Below are 27,647 nucleotides of genomic sequence, written 5' to 3'. Positions count from 1 at the left end.
CGTGCAACTGCGTAGCAGAAGTTGCCCCTTCATTCCCAGCCACAGTAGTATCACAAAGGAGAACCACAGAGGTTAATTCAGGGAACCCTCATTTTCTCCTACCAAGCAGGCACCTCGAGAATAGAAAGAGTAAAAACTGTGCTTCCAAGCAGTTCTGCAATCAAAGCTACTGCTCCTTCTACCATCTGTTACACCATATCAGCTCTTTTGAAAACAAGTTTAGCTTTGCACATAAAGCAAAGGTTGCTAGGTGTCCTTTAAGCAATGAATAATAACATGTTCTCTGCACAATTACTGTACTTCCTGAGAACAGCAGTGATTTTCAGAGAATTTGAAAAGTAAATCTGTTAATAAGCTTAGGAATTAATATTAATTAAACACAAGTTCTTTCAGAAATTTAGCAAAAACCACAAGACATTTTTTTCCTTTTGATTTTGTTAGAATACTATTAGCTGTTCAAATTACCCCCAGACAACTGCGGTTTTGTTTTTGCTCTATGTTCACATACTGTTTGAAGCAGGAACTCTTATTTTTGCTAAAATTCTCTCTTGGCAGATGCCAAAACCAGAATAATTTCCTACTAAGAATGGTAGGAAGAACAGCCTTCTATGCAACGTACTTCCATATCTCCCAGTCTCAGTGGGAGGAAAACCACTCCAAAACCTCTCCTCAGTTGATGGCCATTTTCAGCACGGTACCTCTGTCATTCACCTCCCTACCCTAAACATGTATTTACAGGTCTCATATGGCTTAGATTTACGTTGCAGTTATAGCTATTACAATTTAAGGATAAGATAGAGGCAAAATTTGTCAGCAAAAAGGACAGGTTTTTATTAGATTGATTTGTCTGGAGAAATACAGACAAGCTCTCCAGTTCAGTAACTCATCAGGTCAAGTTAAGGATGTTTTCTGGTTTTATTACACAACTGTCCAAAACTTACGCAGCATCCCTGAAACACTATACCTAAGGCTACATACTAATCCCTCTAGCTAAAGATGAATGTTGATATTTTGAAATCTTCTAGTAAATTACAAACTGGTGATGCATTATACAATGTCTGCTCAGCAGTCATTGATACCTTTTAAACGTGATTTGACTGCAAAATCATCGTCCAGTTTCTGAAAGGGACATGTATTTTAAAACTCCCTTTAAGTTCATCAAAACCACTGTGAATTAAAATTGTGTGTCAAACCAACAGCTGCAGAGTAACTGAGAACACTGCAATCTGCATCATGTTATATGCAGTTACGTAAAAAGCTAGCTTTTTAGTTGGAATCACCAGCACAGGACAGCATCTGTGTCAGTCCCACTTCCCTCCTCTATCTGTAGCAGAGCAGCAGTAAGAGACAATTGGAATTATAAAACCTACAAAGCAGACTCAAGGGTTCTTGTCTTAGGCATTTTAAATTAATGTGAAACGCAAAGCTAGAACAGAGAGTCACGGCAGAGTCTCCCAAGGGCCCAGACTGTCAAAGTATGAAAATGGATTGGTTGATTTATATATTTGCTAACTTCTCCTCTGAGTCTTTAGCAGTAACTAGGAACAGTGGTTTAACACTTCAGACATGAAGCTGTCACTTACATGCAAGTGACATTTCCCCCCTTCGTATATGCTATTTTTTCTGTGACTGTGTCCCTCTTATGTCCCAGTGAGACCCTCAGATCGGAGACAGAAACACTGCTAGAGTTTAAAGAGTTCAAAGAGCTGAATGTAAATTAGTCCTCCAGTTACGCAGAAAACGGGCTTTACACAATAGCTGCTCACAACTATGAGATCCTCATGCCTTCATCCTGACCTGGAAAGCATCAGATGCCTATACAGATGGAAAAACCAGTCTGTGATGTCAGGAAAATGCCAGCAGCAGCACCACTGTGGCAGGCATCTTTGGGACCAAGGCTAGCAAAATTCCTTCCCACAGGTTTCCAGAGAGCTGTTAGGTAGCGTGAAGTCAGTAGCATAAAACAGTGTTAAAAGCCTCAGTGATTTACTTCCAACTTCTTTCCTTGGTTGTGACACCCCAGGTGTTAAGACACAATCAAATCACTTTACTTCCTGTGCTTTAGTTTCTCCTTCTATTAAGCAGATATTGACCTTTCTCTCTTATGCATTCCGAGACATATGAATGAAAAGCAGTATGTAAAAGCTGATTGTTATTACAGCTACTAATAATAACCCTTGAGCTGTGTAAGTCTCTCAGGTAAAATAATTCTGTATGACTAAGCAAATCTCTCAAATCCTTCCAAATCTCCACCTGAACTTTACAGTCTAGATGGTGAAGGCAGGGCAGGGAAGAGGGGGGCGATGGAAAATCATTTCCTCTTCACTGGAAAAAGAAACTATTCCGAAAGGAAAAAAATGCATGAAACACGTGTACCTTGGCAGTGGAGATCTGTTTCGTAACACAACTCCCCCAAAACAGTTTTGCCTTTTTGTTCAAAATAATTCAGCTTTCATTACGTGTTTAGTTCTGAGACCTTTAGTTTATGTCCTTAACAGTTGTATTTGTAGTAAGGAGACAAACCATACTGATTAAATGAGAACCAGTTTCTTTCTCTGAACACTCTTCTAAATGTGGATGTTGGGTCTTCCTGAGGTTCAGAAAGATTTGAAAAAAGGCTTCATCCTCCCAGTGAGTGGACACATTAAGTGATTTTATCCAATATTTTCAAAATTTGCAATTCTTCTCCCCTCACTTGCTTTTCACAACTAACTTTTTTTTTTTATTTTTTACAACAACACAGGGAACAACTACTCCTTTACTCAGAGCTGGAAGCTATGCAAGGGGAACAGTCTTTGGAAGTATACTTCCAAAACAAAACTCAATTCATGTCTTTCCTACTTCAGAAATGAGAGCACCGTGCTTTCGACAGGAGTCAGGAGCTTAAAAACAGAGTTTGCAGAGGACAGAGATTCTTAACTCCATGCCGCTACTGAATGGAAAGCAATTAGGAGACCCTAAGGCTAGCTTACCATCTTTGAAACCCCACTGAGATAAAGTCTAATGTACACCTGGATTGCATTATGTACATACCAAATATTGTAAGAGCCAGCAGAAGAATTATCTAAAAGCAGTGATACAAGCTGTTCATTCTGAATGGCAGAGTACTGGCTAAAGGGACACCTTCCAACCATAGTTACTATACGCTGTTATTAGCTTGCTGCTATCCCAGTGTAAGACCTCAAGACTTCTGAAGGTAATAGGTTGACTCTCACTGACTTCAAAAACAAACCAGGATTTTTACTTACTGTAGCTTTTTGTCTCTGGAGTCCACACACACTCAGTTGCTGATTAAGCACTACATCACGAAAAACCCCCTTCAAACCTACTTTGTTTCAAAACTAAAATTAAATAGATCATTCCTACTTTTCTTTTGTCAAAGCAAGAAGTGACCAATGATCACTTAATGTACAATTCAGACAGAAAGTAATTTCATATCAGGATAGACTTAACTCAGAATGAAAAGTATTTTAGGTATAAAGTACAGTATGTCAGAATGCCACAGACACGAGGAAAAATGGTCTTTTAGCTGGGACAGAATTCTGTACATTTTAAAAGAACATAGTTGTCTTTGAATCTTCATAATAATTGGTCCCTATTCCCTGCTCAACTGTAACATTATTTAACAACTCGAATCCATAATTAAGTTCATCATCCCAGTAGAATTTTGAAAAGAGGCTTAATTTTCTGCAAGAGAAATGGCGCCATTGCGGCCTGCCTAGCTGGGTAGCAAATCAGTGACTCAGCAATGGGCAGCTGAAAGCAGATTGTTTTTAATCTTTTAAACCCTAATATATGCATATGTTGAAGGGTAGTCTTTGTGGCCCTGGTAATATTTATACTGCACAACATGTATGTTCATTTTTTGCATGTAGTACTTTGATTAAAAAAAAACCCAAACGTTAACTGTTTATAAACATGCTGGAGTACAGTACAGAAAGCTTAGACTAAAGTTTTGGAAACCTGTATTAAGATATAGATAGGCTTTTACATCAAATGTATATGAAATACTGGACTACTATCAGACTGCAAATTCTAATATTTGCTTTTTATATGCAAGCCACAATACCAAAAGTTTTTGTTTTGTTTACAAATTACAAACAATGGGTACAAAAAAACCTCACTGATCCTTATTAACAATCCATATTCTTGATGGCTATTAATGGCTTTTGTTGAGGACTCATAAGCACATGCACTGGAAAGTACATATAATTTGAGCACCTAATGTATTTTGCTAGCGTTAGGAAAAAAAGTTCAAGTTTTAATTAGTGAAACCCATTCCAAACTGACAAAATCACAAAATCTGAAATCTAGTATCCTAGGAGATTTTCAGATCTGTCTAGGTTTGGGTCTGCAGATTTGGATCTCTGCATACAGTTTTGGTTCTTGATTAATCACAAATTAGAAGAGCTTGCTTTCCAGTTTATGAAGAGCACCGCCAGATTCTCCCAAGAATTAAGCATGAACAGCCACTAGTCTTGAAAACGCAAATCATTGCACACAGACTTTTACTTCTGCTTTTCATGATTTACAGAAGTATAACCCCAGGCTGTTGTCACTACCATTAGTTAAGTAAACCGTGTTAATAAAATGAAAAACCTCTGTGCTCCCCAGCGTCCCAGGCATTATTTTTTGTTTATGCTTCCTCATATCTCTCCTTAACAATTCTTTTGCAACCAAGAGATAGGGACAGCCATGCATTTCATTGCAATTCTTTCCGTTTTATTCTACTGGCATTTAGAGTTTCCTTCCTACATAAACACACAACACTTAGAAGCTGGTGTCCAACAGTAATGCCCATTGTACTATACTCATGTTATGAAGCTTAGAATTTATGCATTTTATTAAAGAGATTTCTGTAAAATAGAAACCAAAATTACATGAAAACTACTTCAAATTTTGACACTTGAAATTATACTCAAGTTCTACCTCCAAAAATCCCTCATTATTTCATGCACAACCATCACTTTAACCCAGTATCCAGGCCACAAAACCTATATATAGGTTATATCGGGTAATCTAGATCTGAATATTGCCTCTTTGAACTCTTAACAGAAACGACTGAGAGAAAATAGTGTAACTTTATAACTTGTCACATATATAGAGTCAATATTTATGGTTTCAAAAAGACTTACCTTGAGAAACAAGGCTCCCTTGGAAGCCAAGGAGTCCGTTCCTCTTCCATTGGGGTAACAGTGATAGGCAGCATCCATAACAGGATAGCGGCTGGCAAAAAGTAGACCACTGTTCACAAACTTAAAGCTACAGCAGCCATGGCAACTGTAGACCCCAACATCATAGACAATGTATTCAAAATAGTGATGAAGCTGCTCTTTCAATTTCTCTGCAGCTCTTTTGTCAAACACTTCCTGCAAACACAGAAAGTCCAAGTTGGCAGGGAAGAAAGCAGAGATCTCATGATCAAAGGTCTCATCTGTATGTTTCTTTTTCCGCACCGAAGTCTTCTTCATGATTGAAGCTTTGTAGAGGAGCTTGTTGTTGACAGTGCTTTGGTCCACTGTACCATCTCCAACGCGAACTTTAACTAAGGACTCTCGTGAGGCAGAGTAGCTGTCTAAACTCCCAGAATCTCCTTCCTTCTGTTTATGGTTAGGCGTTTTTGAGATCTCTGTGTCACCTTCCAGTGAGGGCTCTGCTGGGCCACTGGCATGAGCCTGGCCATTGACGGTGTCTGTTTCTGTGTCTGACATGTGGCCATTATCCTCTCCATTTATGCGGACGATGCAAGTGTTTTCTTCTCCCTCATTTGGCTCTCCAGGTCCACCTTTATCTTCTCTAATATCCTCACTGTTGTTTGAGCCAGAATTGTCTCCTTTATACTCCATTGATGTTGTCCTTTTGATGCCAGCATTAACAGTACGATTACTGTTATCTCCACCCTGGGGTGAAACCAAGCTGCTAAAACTTGCTGCACTAATGGATGTGTTGGTAGGAGAATCTATATATATTTTGATCTGTGGTCTGCTTGCCCCATTTCGGATCCTCCGGCCAATCTCTTTAGCCCTAGCCTGTGTATTGAAAACATTATTAAATCTTGCCAGAGAATCTGGCAGCAGGCAAACATTGGCACTACCGAAGCAGAAGCTTTTCCCATTCCCTGCAGCCTTCCATTCAGTGAGCAGCGTGGCTCCATTCGCATGGTTCTTGTCTTCTAGTCTGGAGTAGATATATGGCCTTCTAGCTGACTGGAGTGGGGACCATAACAAGAAGCCAATCAGAGCAAAAGGAAGAGAGGCTACCAACAGTGCCAAGTAGATGGGAGTGGTAATAATGATGCAGAGTGCATGGAAATAGCATGGATCATCTGCTCTTTGACGTTTTTCATAGGTGGTCGGAACAAAAGAGGCCACAAGCCTATCTGCTAACCAGTAACATGGGAAAATCAGGCCCCAGGAAAAAGAATGCAGAACTGACAGAAAGCTGTTGGGAAATGGGGAAGTGTATAAAACCATTGCAACTCAATTATGACAACACTTCAGGGCCTACTACATGATGTCACTGTGTCACGCATCCATAAGAACACTGGCAGAGGGCTGGGGAAAAAAGTTCCAGTCAGGGGTTTGGGTTTTTTTCCAGTGAGAGTCAGTAACAAAACTTGAAGAGCACCATTTCACTGTCTTGGAGTAAAAATGAAACAAGGCCACTGTTTTCGTCTGGCTTTTTGGCATCTATATTTGTCAAAGGATGTCATTGTTCACTGGAGGCTGCCATAACGAAACACTCTGGAGGCAAAAAGGAAATCTGTAAAAACAAAAGACGCAAAACATATGTAACAGTTATTAAAAGTTTAAAGCAGATTTTTCTCATACCAATTTTGCCTTACAGTCTAAATTATTTCCTTTTTTTTTTTTTTTTTTTGTTTAATTTAGCATTTTTCATAGTCTGTTAAAACTATGGCTCTAAGGCAACTCTCAAGAACAAGAGACTGGTATTTCTGCAAATGAAAACATTTGACCATTGACTGTTTCATGCATATGACTAATGTTATCATGAAACATATTTCTGTTATGAATTTTAGGTCTTAAATTGAGAAATATAGTTCAGAGTTTCTTTTATTTTAAATCCATTCACACTTATATTTATTTATATTAGCTGTTTTCAGAACCTTGCAAATGGTGTTTAGCAGTTATCTCTAGGCTGCTCTAAAAGACTATTACATCGAGTATTTTAACACTGAAGTTAAATTTGCTTGAATTGCCAAAGTCCTTAAAAAAAAAAAAAAAAAGTGATGTCGTGATAGAGTTACAATGGCAAAGGCACCTTGTATTTAAGGGCAGAAAACATTCGTTTGCTATAAAATATTATTTACTTTGCTGTGATTTAAAACAAGATGGGTTGATTTAAATCAATTAAAATACTCTTCATATGGTTGCATATGGTTTCAAATTTTTAATTTTCAGTTTATTAAAAATAGTAAGTCAAACTACTTTGCTTTAGGTATTTAATACTCATTATTTATTTCAAGCCGTAGTTCAATTTCATTCAGCTACAGCCCACAAAAACTCTTGATATGACTTCCTATTAAAGATTTCTTATATATAGGGAATACTTAAGCAAAATATGAATTAATCATAATTAACATTGTTTTTAAATTCCAATTTTCAGCTTTGAAGGAAACAATACTAATTGAATATATCAAATAAGAAAAACAGTTTCACATCTTTCCTCCGAAGACAGATGATGTCTTTCAAAAGTTGTCTTACCAGTTGGGAAATTCTGACCTGAGGTATTTAGCAAATGTCATGATTAACCAAAGACATTAAATTAGAGGCCTGATCTTGTAAAAAAAGCTTGGTAGTATACATACAGCTTGCTTACTTTTAAAAAGTAATTTAAATCATCTCAACGACTTGTAGTAATTTGAGGTTTTAACACAGGCTTTGATAATATAAAATGTAAATTATTTTTAAAAAAGGCAAGTACACATATTAATCAAACTTTATCAGCCTTGAGAGTGGTATCACCAATAAATGTAATGCCACTCTCCATAAACTTAAACTGTGACATTACTCAGTAAGAGGAACAAAGCTAGATGACTGATGAAGGCAGAATTCCCATTTATAATGTTTCAAGTTTCAAACCTAGAATGTAAATAATATTAAGCAGCACTGGATAAAAACTATTCACCAAATAAGCAAAAGAAAGGATGTACACTGGACCATGCTTCAAAACTCATCTTTATTTTTGACATCTTGGAGAGATGAAAATTACATATGAATATTTATTGGTATAAGTTCAATTAAAGTTTGGGGCTCTCAGGAAGCCAAAATTAAGGAAATGGTACTTTGATGAGTATTTTAAACATTCTGCAGGGCACCCAGAGACAGAAGGGTATTATCTATTTACTAGCCAACAAAACAATGATATGGGACACAGAAGTGAGAAATACAGTTTTATAAAACAACGCTGTCTTAGAATCACAATAAAAATGCAATTCTTCAATTTTCTCTCACCTTTAGATATCTTCCTTCTTCAAACCAAGCACTTACAACTGATTTATGTTCCTACTGTCAGCGTATTTTTAATTGTGGTACACATGCAGTATCAGACTGCCAACACAGAGTATACTGTATAGGTCAGAAGTGATAAGTAAAGCATTAAAATACATGGCTTAACTAGCTCTCATTTTACTACATATACTTTTTGTTTATTAATGATAAGAAAATTCTTCCCTCAATCCAGACTCCAAAGACTGGTAAGACTAAGAGTAGTCACAGTACGTCAGATTTGCAGCCATACATTTTTGGTAGGCACCATGGCAAAGAAGAATTTTAATAAAGGACCAGATGAAGATGAGATAGTTTTGCAGATATTTCTTCCCAGAAGTGAAAGGCACCCCTGGGGTAAGCAAGCGTCACTCTGAAAAATCTTGTAAGATGGTGACAGAGGCTAGTAACAAAAACTGACTGGAGATAGGAACCAAATTCTAAAATAGAATGAGAAAAATGAGGTTGGGTGGGGACAAGATTATAAAGACCTTCAAAAGCAAAACCAAGTAGTTGGTATACCCAAATACTATAGAGAAGGAAGAGTCAGTAAGCACATGCATTAAAAAGGATGGCAGTCTTACAATAGGAAACTGCTTTTAACTACTGTGTCCTGGGCGTGCAAGGCAGGCTGTAACTTAGAGGTCTTATGTAGAATCTTCAAGATAGCAAATGATGCTTAATAAATATGCATGTACTGATATCAGCAAAAGATTGCCAAAACCTGACTAAAAATAAAAAAAGGGGGGGGGGGGGGGGGGGGAGGACAGAAGAGAAAGGAGCTGTGTTACTGCGGCAACACACACCTAGCCTTCCCAGTGTAAGAATAACAGCCCTGCAATTGCTCACAGCCAATTGCACGTTTTGGTAACATCAGGCAGTCAATTACTTTTAACAGGGTATATGGTTCTGTGTATTTTTGCCCTGATGGTACTATTTAGATGGAAATTGGAAAGGTTAGATCAAGGGAGGTTGTTTTTTTTGTTTTTAATTATTAGCTTAGCATAACTTTCAATCTTATGCAACATGTTTGAGTTTAAATAAATGAGTGACTAGTCAAGTGCCAAATAACAAACGCTTGGCATTTACTCATTGCCAAAGGCATTTTGGGATGTTGATAATAGGGGGAAGCCTAGCAGATTTGTTTTCCTGAATGATTTTTAGGACTCTTTAGTAAGAATGCTCAAAAGAGACTCTGGCATCTACATATCCGATAGAAAAAAAGTAACTTAAAACCTGTCCAATTATGTAATTACCATTACACAAGAAAAAACTGTGAAGAAGTTATTCTGTTCTATTAGATGCTTAAAATGCTTTATAAAAGCCCTGCCTATTTACATGATCCGTCAGCAGACCAGAAAGGTTCTTGTTTACAACAGCACCATGGAAAAACAGAACACTGTTGTTTGGGGTATGTGAAGTGAGGATGGACTGCAAACCTTATATTCCAACTTTCAGGCTAATGACCTTTCTAGTGAAAGCTGCAGTTGTGTTGCAGACTATAAGGTCAATTTGACTTTTATTATTTTAAAATAATAGAGCAGAAAAAAATGCAGAACGACAACGGAACCATAATAATTTGTCTAGCTAGGTCTTCTATAGATATTTTCTTAAGTATATGATGACAAGGTGTTAACAATTCATAGGGAAACATGACATCAAGTGACAATTTTGTAAATAGAGTAGTCAATGCCTGCTCAATGATGTGATGAAATAAAAAAAAAATAAATCAATTCAACATAACTCATGCCAGTTGTGTTATGGACTGCAGCATCAATAAGCTACAAGGTAAACAGCTGTCCAGGAAACCATAAAATGCTGAACTAAAATGGCTTCACGAAAGCAATTATCCAGACTATGGAGACATATTAAGTCTAAGGAATTCATGCTTCCTGTAGATACAACATACTATCATGTGTATTAGTAAAAAAGGAAGAAAAATTAATGCAATGAGAAATCCTTTCACGGGATAAGACTACACAGCAAGTGTCGTAAAGCAAATTGGGTCAGACTGAGGTCTGTTTCAACAACATTTAGCAAGAATGTAATGCTTTGTAAACACTAAGGACTGAATGATGGTTCAAGGCCGCATTGGTGACTCCTACACTTCCTCTGCCTTAAAAAGAGGGATACTACCTTTGAAAATCAGGGATTTGCTGGACAGTTTTTGACCAGGTGCCAGCTGCATTCCTCACTGCTAGCCAGCTGAAGTGGGGAGGCAACAGGGGTTTGAGTACAGAGATGCATTCCATCCATTTTATTCTATGAATTGTAATAGAATTCTCAAAACTAATGATACATAAGTGCAAAACCAACTCTGGTACCACAGCAAGTTTTAAAATATGATAGCTGCAGAAAAGGGAGGAGGGAATCATGAGCTGGATGTCCTTTAAATTTTTGCATATTGCAGACAGAAGACATTAGCACATCAAGGCCCTAATTAAAACCACTCTTCTTGCAAGTAAAATATTATTCAAAGTTATTAATCTTATAGATCAAGGAAATAACACAATTTGCCAAAGCTCTGTTACAGACTCACTCACACACACACACAAACAGGAACTAAGTTTCCTACTCTTCTCTCTTCACTACAAAACCATATGTATGCTAGTGTCTCAAAGCCACCCAAAAAAAAAGAGAATTAAGAGACTCATGAGACACACATTTTATCTCAGCAAGATCTTAAAGGGTGAGGGAAGGCAACACATGAGCGAACTGCAACTTGGAAAACATGACATCAGTAGCATCACTCCTAATGCAACGGTTTAGATAGAGCCTAAAGCTAAAGTGCCTAATTCCTTGTGATGAAGCGTATTACTTGGTAATCCAATGCTTTATTCATAGGGACTTGAGAGATTAAGGGAGAATTTAAGATATTGCAATGAAACAGATATTTTTGTATTCTACAAAGACGTAAACTGCAGTCTTGTTTAGTTGTTTTTATTATTTTCTAAGTGTTTGAAGGCTAAAAAAAGACTTTATTTAATTTTTTTTTATGCTGCCAGTATAGAACATCTCAACTTTAGTGATAACAAGACATCAGGTGGAAAGGTTTCAAAGATTTTTATGATTATAATTATGCCCAGAAGTATGCTAGAGACATTATAGATCAAAAGAGATGTTCCTAGTTCCAACATAGCTTACGAACTAAATAAAGGATAAAACAAGTCAACAAATAATAGAGAAACAGAAGAAAAACAATAAATGTTGCAATAATAAGGTTATGCATATAATCTAAAAATGGTCAGAAAAATTTTAACTTTTTTCTTAGAAAACCAAAATACACTTTCAAATTTACGTAACTCAAATTTCTTCAAATTTGCTATTAACATCTCAATTATATTTTTAAAATCTATGTAAATCACTGCAAGAACAGTTATTTTTTAAACCAGAATAAAACTGCTGAAGTGATTAACTGATTTGGAAAGATACGCTATTGGTAACTTCACATAGTAATTCACATATATTCATTAAAACTAGTTTTTCTTGAATCCTGACAATTGCTTGGTCTTCAGTGAAAGTCGTAGTAATACGTACCTAGAAAAGCAGTTTATTTACACTGTGTTGACTTTTTGTTAGCTTTATTTTGTTATTGTCATTGTAATTTGAAGCAGAGGAATACAGCTTACAACAGTGTTACCACTACACCATGCAAATCAGCAAAAATTAATGTTTGAGAAAAGGTGAAATGAAGATCTGAGAGAACTGAGAGAATTCCCACTCAGGCTCTCATCCTGGCTTATTTGACAAACCACAACTTAAATCTCTGCTTTCCTCCACAGTCTCCTCTGGCTTTGCTCCCACATACACTTCATAAATTCTCCCTTTCTTCATTCAGTCTCATTCCCCTGATTATTCTTATACATGCTTTTAATTAGAGTCTAGTTCAACAACTACCTACCCTTCTGGAAAAAAAACTTACTCCAAAAGGCAAAATACACGTGAACTGTTTTCCATGCTTGATTACATGACTTTAATTACAGAGACACAGCCATCTCAAGGTGTCAGCGGCTCTAACAGAGATGCTTTCTTGTTCCCTTGTGATCACTTCACAGCCTGATGTTTTAACTCAAATCCTGTCATCCTGTATAGGACTCATTCCATGAAGCAGTTCCAGATGTAAAGTAAGGGAATATAAGCAGCACTTATGGCTCACCTTAATTTCCAACTAAGTCAGTAACAATTTACAGCTTATGAAAATCTTGTAAAAACTAAGTAAAAATGCGGATACACTATGATATGAGAAGCTGAATTAGGTGTATTACTGACGAATAAAGCAGTACCCATTCCAGCTAAGGATTTGTCAGGAGGAGAAGGGAAGGAGGAAAGCGTTTTTGCAGACTTGCCATTGAGATGTGCATTTACCAGTTTCTCACTAAACTTTCTTCCTTCTTTCTAAAGAAGGTAATCAGACACTGCCTAGCTACTCTGCAGCTTGTCTCTTTTATGTCCATAGGCTGTCATCAGGCAAGAAGCCATTATAAACAAGATGTCTCGCTTAATTAACTAACCTGTAAAAAATAAAATATTAAGAAGTGTGAATTTACAAGTCTCACTGAATACCAGTGATGTCAGCAGTTAAGAACGTGTCTGCAGAAAAAAAAAAAAAGCACCATCCCCAAAAGTTCACAGAGCCTGCTCAAGCTGTGGCATATTTAGTAAGGAGTAGAGTTATGATGATGCAATTTCTATTCAAAATAAAGAGGTATCAAGCACTTGGGCTAAATTTTCAAAAAGAGTCTTTGGAACCTCAGTGATGCCTCACTGAATTTCTGTAAAGGTTGTACATTTAAGCAGATACAGTGCTGTTATTAACCACAGCCTTGGTAGCTTAAAGGACCCAAAACAGGGCTATCATGTCCATCAACTACTCAGAGCAAATCAGCCCTTCTGTGTCAGCACCCACCCTACTAGAGTGGGATCAGTAGTGACAAAAAGTAGCTCATGTCACCTATATGACATTGCCCACAATGAATGGGAGGTAGCAATCCCGTTCATTTGACAAAAGATTGGCTGTAGCTGATCTCCTACTTATTCACCTTAGCAGAGAAACTAAGCTCCGTGCTGGCATGGTATCCTGTATACCTCCTCACCCCAAATGGGAGTTTTTCTATCACAGAGCTGAAAATTTGCTTATGAACAGACTATAAAACCTGCTCTGTGCTTTACAGTTAAGCGTGGCATGGCAACAGATTCTCATTTCCAAAAGCAAATCATCTTAGTTTGGTAGTCCCAGATCATATTCCTAGGCCAAAAACTATACCCACACACCTTCTGCTACCTAAATTAAATTGGATTACATTTTAAACTTAATATTAAAATATAAATTCAAGTATGTTAATGTATTGAAACACACATTAAAAATATATCTAAACAATTACAACCAATTGAAAAACATGACAGTTTTGTCCCTTTTAGTCTTTCAAAATGGATGGAAAATTGAAGCTGAATTCATTACTGCAGAAAACAACCAGCTTTTATATTCTTGCAAGCAACCTCGATTCTACCCTGACACAATAGGTATTACTTGCTCAAAACTTATAGCTGGAATAATAAATGCAGAAGGGACACATCTGATCTTTCAAGCCTAGATGATATTTATTCTTTACACATAGAAACTGCAATCCCAAATATGAACAGACAATTGGTGTGTCTACCCCAAGCTACACACCAGCTGTACTAATAGCTCTCAGCAGGCCTGACCCAAACCCAGAAAACATCACCAATCCAATTCCAAATTCTAAAATACACCTCCAATGCTTTGCACATTCTGTTATTTGAATGTGAGTGCACCAATACCAGCCTGTAAACACAAGCTGACTAGTCAGATGCATCACATGTGGGAACTTTTTAATAGGGCATTTAGTTGTTCTTCACCGTAGGGCACAAAGACTTATCTGAAAATCTGGACTCCAGAAACTTTCATCAATTATTTTTATTTCAGTGCAAATAGAAGCAGACTGACAGTTTCTGTTGTATTTTAAAGGGGCCAATACCACAAATGCCTCTAAAAATACCATGGTTAAGCAAACTAAGTAACACAACAACCCACACCAGTTACGATCAGCAAGGACATTACTTTAAAACATAAATTTAAAGTGCATCATTTTAGTAACTTCTTCAAGAATTCATACCAAAAAAAAAATCCTAATCAACAAAACTGTCTCTTGTACAGAAGACACAATCACGTATTTCCAAATTATCAATTCATATTTATGGCCTTAAGAAGTGGTAAGAAGTAGAATCAACAGCATATCCTTTAATGGCTGAAAATAACAGCAAATACTTTATATAGCTTTAAGTTTTCAGAAAAGTTTTGGTATCAGGCAAGATTTAGACAAAAAAAATTCATCTGACCACTTGGTGATCTCACTCTGTACCTGGAAAGCTAAACACTCTCTATTTTGAGACCTTATTTGGTGTACTTCAGTAGTGAGACAACTGCAGCATACAAATGCATGAATCTGTGACACTAAGCTCTGTTTATACAATAGAAATGGAATGGGGTCTATTTACAAAATCACCTTTTAGTGTGCTTTAGCCTCGTATTTTACAGCAGCTGAAGTAATTCAATAATGGCTAAATAAATCTGATCTTTGTAGATGTTTTGTTTAACAAATCTTACAGAGATGGAACAATATTAGCTTTGGATGCCCAAGACAGAACTGGAGATAAAATTTTTGCTACTCGTTTTTCACCATCTAAAATCTACAGAGGCCTGACTACAGCCATGCCTAGTCCATAAATTGTCAGGGGGCATAAGCTCCCTGTAAAATGAAAAGCTGTACTTTCTCAAGCAGCACTTTAGGCCTTCAGGCTTCTGCTTAGTCCAGTACAGCTCATGAGATAGAATTCTAAAGTAATCAATTTTCCCCAGAGTAGGTATTTTTGTACTGTTTAAGTTGTTCTTAACAGCTGGCAAAGAAAAGTTATCTTAGCCTACAGTAAATCCAACACAAACACCTGCCAATAAATATCTGTTCTTCTATAAAAAAGCTCACCTACAATTCTCAAAATACTTTATAAAGGAAATTAAAATACAGCACAACTGAATTAAAACCACAGTTACCTCTGCAAAGGGAATTAAAGTACATTTATTCATGTTCTACATATTGAAAACTGTAAAAATGGAGCATTTGTAACTTAAGCAAGTTTTCACGGAAACCCCGAGGTTAGACCCCTTAACTCACAATTTCCTGCTCTACTGATAAAGCCGTATTTCCTCAGGCTTCACAGATATCTAATCATGTGATGGATAATCCTAAAAGAATCAGCATTCCTCAAAACTCAGCACATAAATACTGAATCTTACCCCCAAAACTTATCATATCAGCCTCTCTCACAAAAAATGCAAGAATTCCAGCTCAATTTTTTTTTTTAAGATTAAATTGTTCTGAGATATATGTGACAAAAATACTCAACCTTTTTCAAACAGTTAAATATAAGTCTATTAAAATTCTGTTTAAAAACAAAACAAAACAAAACAAACAAACCCAAAACCCCAGAGCACTCTACGCTTTTGACTTTTTGAATGCGGTAATAAATTTAAGCAAAAATATTTTGTTTACTTATTTGTAAATCCATTTCACTGTAATACATTGGTAGACTAAAGTACACCAATCCTCTCATATTTTTATTTCTTGTTACAGAGTAAGACATAAAAAGACAGGTAGCAATATATGATTTTTTAAAAATATCCCATCCAGTTTGTGCTTTGTCTAAGAGAACATTTGTTGCTATCTTTACATAAAGCATGGCTGAATTTTGCTCCTATCTTACAAAGCTATTCATCTCAAATATTCGTGAAGTATTTAAAACTACAAAATGTGTTTGGTGATTTGTCTTAAAACCACTCCTAAGAAAGCAGAGAGAAGATTTTGTGCAGATTTATCTAGGAAGCCTCGTGCCATGTTACAGCTACAAAACACATCATGGAAGAGTGGTGCAGACCTACTTGAACTCTTCGCTGTCTACAGTGGAGTAATATGCCACTGCCAGTTACACTGGGTACCTCTGGAAGAACGGTAAGTTATACCTAATAAGACCCATGACAAGAATCCACTTACTGTCTAACTACACAACTCAACTTCTACATGTTTGTAGAGACACCCTGCACCATTTTTTTAACTGTGTTTGCTACTAAAATAGCATTCTTGAAAAAAATCTTCTAGACTCTCACAAGAATGCAAAACAGAAGGGCTGCAATATGTTTGCCATTCATCCTAAAACTTATTTCACTTTTCATTAAGCATTAGGTTATACAGAAAATGCTGATCCTTCCTCTTTCCCTTCCTGACAAACTTGGAAATATGCTCAGTATGTTCTGGACGCCTTCCTGTTACAGCACAGGAAGCAATGTTCAGTCACAAAGCATCCTTTGAAGTCTACTAACAGTGCCTGGTAAGAACCAGGTTTCTGGCACTCACCACTACACTGCCTAAGAGTGTCCATATTTTCTGCTAGCAGAATAGATTCTGGCTCACGTCTGGATGCTTCCAACCTTTCAGGTTCCATGTTTCAGAGACTCCTACTCCACATACGTCACTGTGATTTTGTGCTTGAATTGGGGGGGGGGGGGGGGGTGTGGGGGGGTGGGATTTGCATAGAACAAAGTGAATGCAAAATTTGAAGGGGTAGGGAGGGGGGAATGTTATTTATGAGCCAAAAGTTCTTATATTGCTTTCAAAAACAAGAATAAAGGGAAATACCACTTTTGTAGTATGGACAAAATGATACTTAATCCATAACATACCCTGAAATATGAAAATTTTGTTGTTACTCAAATTAGTCCACATTTAGAAAAGAAAAAAAGAGAAGCTATGCTAAATACAGAACATTCTAACACTTTTACCACTAAATCAGAGAGCAGCATAAGCCAGTAAAAGAACCTGACAAGAATTTAAAAGGAAAAAAACAATGAACAACTGAAAGTGAGCAGCTACTTTGAGCATGCTATCTGCATACAAAGTTCACCTTATTATTCTGTAGATTTTTATTTTCCTTAAAAATACAGTAATTGTTTGTTTATTCTGTTATTATATGCACTTGTAAAGATAAGGACAATCTACAGATATTCCATTTGACACCCCTGACCCCCCTTTTTTAATTACTCGTGCAACAACAATGAAATCAGCAAGTTTTCTACACCCAGAACAAGCAGGAGGGACAGGGTAGTTTATTTACATATTTAAAAGGAATCCCTGCAGTGTTCTTGTGTGATCACCAACAGATGATGCACACTAGATGCCTCTCAGCCATCAGCAGAAAAAAATTGTTTAAATATTTAATACGCTTTTAAATGTTTCTACTGAGTCAAACTATTACCAGTTTTTTCATTGTGACTGAAAGTAAAATGTTTAATTGAAACAGCTGTTACTTAATAAATAACCAGAAGCTGTGCGCACGAATGCATGGTATTTCCAGATTAGATTTTCATGCATGATAGTTCATGCATGGTATTTTCCATCACTAGAATATAAGGCAAGTCTAAATAAGATCTCAATCCAAATAAAAAAAACTTTAGAGAACCAGAAGCGTTGACTCCAAAATAGACCTGGGCCTATCTCCAATATAAACATTATTTCAGTATTACATTTAAGATGCGAAGCAAGCATCCTAGATCCTCACTGCTGCTTTACTCTGTCAGATAAGCTTCACTGTTGCAACTGTTTAGCAAGAAGACAAGATACTACAAATAAATACTGCTATTCCAGGAGAAAACAAAACAAAACAAAACAAAACAACCCAAAACCAAAAAAAATCACCCCTGAGTGCACTAAAACTTGGGCAAAACATGATCAGAAAAATTTAAAAGTGGCATTTTTTTAGCAGATCTCTGATGCATATTCACAGTGCAAGCAACTCATTTTACCTTCAAAAAGGTTGTTTATTTACATATACATATACATATATTTACATTATACATATAACTAGCCTCTACACAGCCAGTTCTACCTGGCAAGTTAAATGGGGTTTTGGTTTTACAAGGCCTTCATCAATTTGTCAAGTTTGTTCCATTCCCTGGACTAACTGTGCAGTCCATTATTTTCAAAGAGCATCCTCAGACATGTACAATACTTGTATAAATTATTAGGGTTATAAAAGTGCAAGAAGTACAGCATTCACACAGCAGAATTGTTAATAGCAATGCCTAAAGCTGGAAAGACTTTTGTTACATCTTCCAAACCAACATAGTCTTGTCCTGGCATTACATAAACTCACTTTGCACTGTGATTTACTTCAGAATTCAATTTTTAAGAGTCACTTTGTAGAGCAGAAATACATTCCTGAAAAATCCAATTGTCTTTACTAGAAAAGCAAGGCTTTGTATGTTGAATGTTATGATCCTAGAAGTGAAGCTCGTCAGCACTGAAATGAAATTCATATTCTGGTATAAGTTTGCATTATCTCCTGCATTTAACAGGACAGTTGTCAAAGAAAATTTCTGGTACTTTTCATCTCCTTGGCTTTGGGTTCTCTCATCCCCACTACAAACCTGAAGTTATCACATTCCAATATCTAAGAGTCTGTGTTGGTACAGCTTCAGTGATGAAACAGCAACTGTCTTTTTTTTTTTTTTTAAAGTGATTTTTATTAGCTCTTAGTTGCATTTTTACCTCTGCTAACTGCCCCTTGCCTATGCTACACTTTGCAGGACACACTTTGCTTGAGTATTGCAGGTAGAGATGACAATTGTTTGTTGCTCATGGCTTGTACTCCTATATTGCTTTTAATAGGACTATTCCCAGAGGTAAATTCACATTAGTGGAGCAAATGCATACTGGGAAAGTATCAGAGCACTGTTAGACAGAATAACATTATTTATATAATTCTGATTATTATGCATCCCAAATTTTGTAAGATTTGAAGTGATGTAGAGGGAACATACTGTTAGCATCTTACATAATTCATCCTGATCACTTAAATAGTTTCTTAAAACAGCATCCCCTGGATGCCTGCTTTTGAAGTGGTTAACGAGGTATACATAAAGAGGGTAATAATTATAATGGGGGTGTAATGAGCTTCCCTATCAACGGGAGTCAAAGTACAGTAGATTTTTATCTCAGATAATTATTGCTATGTGCAGTAAACGTACCAGCAAAACTGAAGAAATAAAGCCTTTGGATTACCTCTAGCAAAGGGAACTCACCAAAGAGAACTTTAATTTTTATTCTTAATTTGTTAATATAACTCTGACATATTAAGAGACCAGAAGCCTCATGGATGGATATAGAGCTATACAGTACAGCACACAAAGTAGAACTTCAAATTCCAGTGTTTCTTGGCTACAGGTAACAAGAAACCACTTGCGATTAAATGCCAAACTTTCCAAACCAGAAGGACAGCTCATTGTAATACAATCGAGAGAAATAACTGCCTTAGCTATGAGTAGCAGACTGCTATCACAGAGATATCCATGGACCAGCAACAATCCACAAGCTAGCTACACAGTTAACCTAAAATGAATGACCTTTTCTGAGGGAAGAGAAGGCATTTATCTACAAGCCATGTTCATTCACTCTTGAGCCCTACAGCCAAAACAACCACAAAGTTCCTAAGTACTTCTGATGTATTTCGTAGTAAGTGGTGTCAAGCTGGTCGGGGTCTGGGCTGAGATCACTGAACTCACATAGGACACTGAAAGCAGGTACCACCAGCTGGTTACACTATTTGTTCTGGTTAACAGGATTATTCATATGTTTCCATGGGAAATACCACAGGGCAAAAGCCTTAAGACTGGTACATGCAAGATTAAGTCATTTCATCCTTCCAAAGACAAAACTTCTTGTACTAAAATAAAAAAAAGGTTGTGTTCTGGTTTTTTGTTCTCTGTTCCATTTTTCCTAATGAAGAATTTTTCCTTTGTATCTCAGACTGTCTTATGCATTTAAAGAAGTAATTTTGTAGCTGAGATCAAAATTACTCTCTGAAGTTATTATCCTGAAACTAATTGAGAATTATGACTGGCTCCACTAAGGCAAAGAAGCCCAACTGGTAAGCAGTGAAGACAGTAAGACTTTGCTGCTCACTCAGCTGATAACACAACTTGATTTTCAGCACTAAGAGAAATTAAGTAAACAACTCACATAGGTCAGTTTGAGAACTCCAGCCTAATCTAGTAAAGCTCTTGTTGGTAAACCACAAACCTGTCAAGGTTCCATCACATGCTGCTTGGCATATTAATTATGTCATCATTATACTATGTTTTTAAATACACAGTTGATATATATATATCTCAATGAAATTACAAGGAACTGACAGAAGAAAGGAAGGTATGAATACAAGCTAAGTAAATTCAAAGCAAATTCACTTAAGTTCCAAAAACACTTCTCCAGTATAAAAGACACTCTTTGAAGTCAACTGTTATTTAAATGCAGGTTTACTGATTAGTCTTTTTCTACATCCCAGGATTTTCTGTACTGCAACATTATCTGAAAACAAACAAAGCAGAACAATAACAAATAAAAGCCCTAATTCTATGTTTGTGAATATTTCTGGGAAGCCAAACAGCTGCCTTGTTTTACCACATTCATCCCTCTCTTCAATTGCAAAGAACTCAGACAAATAAGTTTTAAGGAAACAGCTGCTTCTGGAATCAACATTGATCTATGCAGGAAAACGTGTATTGGCTGTTCACTGTCTTAGGCCTCTAGTAAGCTATTTACATTCACCGAGCTACACTACAGCTACTTGCTATAGTTACCTAACACGTATTTATATAACGAGTATGCACTGGAAACTGAGTATTTGTTTTAAGTTAGGACCCACTTTTGAAAGTTCTTTGCTGAGTCCATCTACAATAGCTCATACCCACAAATCTACACAACTGATTTGCAACAAGTAACTTAGCCAGGTCTCAACCTTTTTCAGACTAGCTGTGGCTTTTCAACCATGCTGTTCTAAACACTAACTCTCCAGTCAGCTACAATCAGTGTCAGTTTCTGAAGAAACTCACATCATCTACTTGCGGCAACATCAATGTGAAAAAAGTACTTTGAAGCAAAACTTGACTTGGTAGAGGAAAAAGGATCAGGAACCTCAAACTTTGTAGTATTCTAACAGCATAGATGCTGATTACCCTATAGGACAGAGTTCAAGCCAAAATATTTCTCTACTGTGTTGCTCTCAGTAGAAAAGTTGAAATAACAGAAAGGTTTATGGGCTTTCTGGGGGGAAGCCTCTATAAATAAATAATTTTTTTTTCTGACCTCCTAAGCAACCTCCTATTGGCCCTCAGAACAAAACCTTCTTTTGTAATCTTGGGATATGCTTCAAGCACTATGCTTAAAAACGCAGATTAATATTCATCAGTACCAGTGTTATATTTTAAAATAAATGTCAGAGTAAAGGACTTGACTTGAACGAAAAATGCTCACTTTCCCTTTTATTACTATACACAAAAGGTGATGCCACCTGCAAACTAAATTAATACCATAGCAGTTGAATACCAGCTTCTGTCACCAGGACATAAGGGACTTGGATATGGGTGTCAGATGCTACAAAATCCTCCAAGGGAGATCTGCTATTACCTTTTTTCCCTTAATTTGATTGCATCTCAAAAAAATGGTGTGTTAAAAACAACATTAGAAATGCTAACAGAGTAACATGCAGAGAATTCAGACAGAATTAAGACAGCATGTACATATCACCTGCAAGCCCAAACAAAAGGAAGCACTGAGGCGAACAACTCAATCCTTACTCCACTGGGGTTTTGAAGTTTAAATGGATATGGATGACTCATGAATCTGAAAAAAAGAATTCACCTATAAAAACCTAGGTTTTAATTTGCAGTACTACAAATAGAAATAAAAAGTTGCCCTCAACAAAGCGTATGGTAGGCTTTAGAAATTAATTTAGTGATTATATTCCACTGTATGAAATGACCCTTTCTTAAATCCCATCTCTGCAGCAAGCATCCACATGGACCCCTGCTGACACTAACAGATCTCAGTGTTAAACAATACTGATCCAAAGACTGGACATCATGTTTACCATTCTGGACGTACTCCTGACTGGGAATGGGACATTTGAAAACAAATGACTTCTGCTTGCATACATTTGGCTCAAAGAACCACTTTTGATCACTACAAACGTATAAACCTCTGGCTTTATTTGGAGAGCAGAGTGACGGCACTTTTTAAATTGTGAAAGCTTAGAATGCCACTGATCACATTGTGTCAGCTTGCTGTGTAAGTCTAAAATTTCAGAGTCCAAATGCTTTAAGTAATTATCAGAAAAACTGCATCTTTTTGAAAAAGAATAATCTCTGGGATAATGAGAATAACCAACAAAGCATGCATACTTTGGTTACCAACTGTACTTATATATTGGTAGTTTGGTACTTCAGTGGATTAACTTTTTTTAATTCAGTCATCTCTCCAAATTGCAATGGAAAGAGAAGAAAGCTTCGGTTAGTTTTCCTCTAACTATATCTTTGCTTGCTTCTACAAAATACACAATGCTTCATTTTAAAATACTGTCAGCAGAAGAATCAAAACAGAACTCTATCACCATTAAGTAATTTTTACGATATGTAAAAATCGTATCCCCTTACAAGCAATCTCACAAACTACAGACTACAGCATGTTTCCCAGACAGGTACTGAGCAGTCAAACCCTCACATATCAAACTATCCCCGTCATCAGCATACACACTGATTCTTAAAAACAAATTACATTTATATTCTGAATACCCTCAGCCTGAACTCTCCAGTTACCTATAAAAGAGCTGGTCTCTGTCTGAAGCAACACACTTGAGACTTCCCAGAAAGTACAACATACAGTAGCAGTCATCAGCTGTAACTCTAGCAACCACAGGGAAAACAGTTGAGGAGGAGTATTTGATATTGTGCCTCACATGAGGAGGCTGCAAGCTGATGAGGTTTAACTACTGTAATTTGAATTTCACACGGTGAGGCTAGGACAGACTTTATACTTTAATTCAATGAAAAAAAATCTCTTATTTATAAAAGGATAATCTAAGCAATGTTCCCATCAAATACTCAAAGTAATCATAATGCAGGATACGTGACAACTTTCTGTTTTGCTTTATGATACAGATCTGTTAGCCCTACTTTTTAGTGATTTACTAGCTATTGGACATATATGTCTCCATTTCTTTTTCCCTATGGTCTGTGACCACATCTTTCTTTCCCTTGGAAAAATCCTTCGAATCACTTCTATGTCTTCTTATTTGATGGAGTATAACTGTATTATTATTTCTACTACCACTTCTTTATGGAAATTCCCAAAACAGGAACAGGTTAGGTACTCCTACACACACACACACAAAAAAAAGATCATCACCAACAAAACACTTTGCCATTCACACAGTAGGAAACCTGAATCTTACAATGATGTGCCTTGTTTTTCCCTCTGCCTAAGATTTTCTATTTCACAGTTTTCTTTTCATGCACGCAGACATGTAAGTACTGCTAATACATCTTGTTTCTACTCATTCATAGTTATACAGCATATGATTGCTTTCAAGGCAGCACTTTTACCTACTTTTAGATTTAAAACCCTACCTTCAATACATGCTAAATTAAAGAGAAATATTACAAGAATGAACCAGAGATGTGTCTCGTGTCACTAGCTTTCATCTCAAAGAGACAGTGGTAATGACAGAATTAAAAACTAACTGGACTGTCATGCCAGGACTAAAGGGTGACCTCCAGAACAGCCTAACACTGTAATTCAAAATAACTTGTATTACTTTTTTTTTTTTTATTGCACTGGTAGGAAAAACTTGATGACTAGCATAAAGACCAGGTTATGGCAGCCAATATAGGACAAAGTGCTGATTCACAAACTTCTAGATACGCTTCACCATTTCTGACATCTCTGAATCATCCGTGATCCCAATTCAAATGTGCCCTGACCGTCTCCTTGCCCATGCACAAAACATGCTGAGCAGCAGGAGCTAGAACAGCGACACAAAGCAAAGCACGTTCATTCTCCTGTCACCTGCCCCTAGGCGAGCTCTTGGACCTCTGTGTGCACCTTCTCATTCACTGCTCAATTTCCCAGTCCAAGCTGACTTACCTGCCTGAGCTCCGTGCTGTGTTAGACCTTGAATTTAGGCACGGCTTGTTAGGGAGGCACCTCACTAATCAGGAGACCAATGAGCTAGTGAGCCTGCAGCCAGTCAGCATATCAGAAGACAAGCTGGCCTCTGAAAATAGACAAGAATTTTATTCTTTGAGGCAACAATCAACTGTGTAATGCTAGTCAAGCAACTTTCCCCACTGACATCACTTAATTTCTTGCCCTGTGTCTTACCCCTTCACACCACAAGCTTTAGGAGTGCAGTAACTGTCTGTCTTGGTGTCTTTGATGGACAAATTATTATTTATTGTAAAAGATTTGCCATCATATATATAAAAAGATATATTTCATACTCACCACATTAAAAATGGACGCATTTTCATCAACATAATTAATGTTTGTTGTATTATCACTCCAATAAGTATATACAGTTGTGGTTTGAGAACAACACTCAGCCCTAAAATAGCACTCTTCATCTGTAGATCAATGCAAATGCAGCTGGTAATTCAGCTTTTGTGAACAGGTCATCAGCATGACTAGCATATTAACATCTCAGCCAAGAAGCAACACTTAGAGGCATTCTTTTAAAGGTTAATGAAATGGCTCAATATGTACTTCAGCAGTGATTATTTCCAAGAAACTGGTTAAAGGCAAATGGGCCTCACTTGAATTTTAATTCAAATTCTAATTTTAATCTGAACAGTTAGTATACATGTTGCCTGATTGTTATGAATATATGCTTGCTCCTGTTCCTGTTGTAACATGCTTGGATTTGTTCAAATTAATTGCGTATGGTGTTACCGATTAAATTCCCTGGGAAAGAACACAATACTCATGTATAATGACTAATTCACTCTCAGCTTATTGATTCTAAGTTCAGAATCATTACGTCAACACAAATGCAGAATACACGAAAGATAGATGCTATACTTGGTTCACAGAGAAAGCTCATACCAACAGTAGCTCATAGCAGTCATAACTATTTAATATTAAAGTTGTATGCTGTTATCTACTTAATTTTACGTCAATTTGGCCACCCACCAAAACAATTTTCTGACAAAATACATACATACATACACCCCAAACATCCATTTAGAAGCATTCAGCATATTAACATATTATTTACTGTAAAGACCCACATTGCAGTCCTCCAATGAATTGTCATTACAAACAGATCAAAAAGCATCAGTTCCAAAGACCTAAAGACTAAGGGAAAGAACAGGTTCATCCAGGCAGCTTATCTGCTACTACACAAAAGCTAAAATTATCTTTCATATTACTTCAGCTAGGCTTTATGTCTCTTGTAAGATAATCTTCACCTTTGCAGTCTAAAAATCTTTAGAGGCCTCTTAGAAACGCATCTCCAGAATGATCAGACCCTTGAGGTAGAATTGCATCATTCCCTGAGTCATAATGCCCCAGGTAACTGAACCCTCATTCAACAGTTTCTCAGCAAAGGCAACCAGCTAGCATTTCAGCTACAACAAGAGCTAAGACCATTGTGTAGTGCAGAGACTCAGAACGACTCTTTTGAAATTAATACTGTCAATTGCACATGGGACTATAGCAAACAGAAGAAAGAATTAAAAGAAAGGAATTCTTCCAAATTCTTCCTATATATTACTGAGGGAAAACATAAATGTTAGGGGCAACTTATCCTAGTCTCATTATCTTCTAAGGAAAAGGGTTCTGTGTGCTGAAGTGTGCCTCTCAGTAATTTCTGGGTATTTTATTTTTAACCAAAGAAGGTTTGCTCACTCTAAGTCTGCTGAAACTCCTCAACTCATATCTGGTATCACACCCTGAGATACTGGAGATAAAATTCAAAGCACTGTTAGCACTCAGCACAGCCTACTAAATATTGTCAAAAGGATTATTTAAAGCTCACTCCTTGTCTCCTGAAGACATAAGATGTGAACTTAGCAAGAGATAATGCTTTGAATGCAAATAGCAAAGCAACATGAAACAATAAACAACAATAAAGAGGCAACCAATATTATATTCATAAAAATAATGCAAAGGAATTTTTCCCAAAGGAAAACACACTGCTTGCTTAACCAGCATGATTGATGCCTATCTTTCACAAGAGCAATGCTGTTAAAATATCACTCAAAAATTCTGTAGTAAATGCTATTTAGCATTTTTTAAATTGTTCAGTAGTGTGCATTGTTTGTCAGATTTGTTGTTGTATGTGCTTGCACTGGAAATGCTAAGCAGAATTTTTTCTCCAACTGTACAGTTTTTACAACAGATGTAGATAGTAACAGGCAAAACCCCTCTACCAGTATTGAGGTTACACAGTGTATGAGAGATGAAACTATGTGCTTCTATTTCCATAGTGGTATATTTCTTTGCAAGGGTTAGGAAAGAACTGGCCTTGACGGAAATGTTCTGCATAAAGAAGGAAAAGACAGAGCTCTACAATCACTGAGGAAATACACAGCAATTTTTTAGTATTTTTTTTGCATTTTTGTTATTTATTCTGCTTTTTTTTTTTAATTGCCACCTGTTTTAACATTCTGGAATTTATTATCTAGTGTTCTGTACTTCCTGGTTTGTGTGCCGACTTTATGCAAGCATGAGGTAACCTAAATTATTTTAATTAAAATTTGTTTGCATCTACAAAGTTATTTAATAACTTTCCTATTGCTCTAACTGTATATTATTATAATTTTAAAAGGCATTTCAAATGTCTTTAGATAATTTCTGTTATTACCTAAATTAAATAAGTATGGGTACTATATAAATTAATCGTGACACTTGGAAACAAATCTTACTATCTCTGCTAGGCAAAATCCCTAATCAAATTAATACAGCTTTACCTGAGCTATACATAAATAAGAGCTAGAGGAGATGGTCTTCGTTACTGACTCTTAATAATAAAAGATAATTAAAAAACAATAACAACAAAAAATCATTCTAATGCATATACTTATTTTTTCCAGGATCAATTATCTTCTTTTCTAGGTATCACTGAAAATCATCTGAAGGTAACACTTAAAATCCTTTCAAGATACACCAAAGTGACCTTAATCATCTGTACAGACAGCCAGAAATGTAATAACTTAAAATCTATAAGCATGTGCAGTTTAAG

General features: G+C 36.5%; 1 protein-coding gene across 2 annotated transcripts in view; it reads right to left on the bottom strand.

The window, feature by feature from the left end:
• The window catches only part of SMPD3 (sphingomyelin phosphodiesterase 3), a 121,862-nt gene that overhangs the window by 31,583 nt on the left and 62,632 nt on the right, over positions 1-27,647 (bottom strand). For both annotated transcript variants that reach the window (XM_075765847.1, XM_075765848.1), the window contains exon 2: positions 5,136-6,762. In XM_075765847.1, the coding sequence (XP_075621962.1) occupies positions 5,136-6,473 (1,338 nt within the window). In that variant the 5' untranslated portion in view covers positions 6,474-6,762. The remainder of the gene's footprint in view (positions 1-5,135; positions 6,763-27,647) is intronic.

This window comes from Balearica regulorum, chromosome 13 (genome assembly GCF_011004875.1).
Source record: "Balearica regulorum gibbericeps isolate bBalReg1 chromosome 13, bBalReg1.pri, whole genome shotgun sequence".
Lineage (NCBI taxonomy): Eukaryota > Metazoa > Chordata > Aves > Gruiformes > Gruidae > Balearica > Balearica regulorum.
This window is presented reverse-complemented; position numbering and strand designations above follow the sequence as displayed.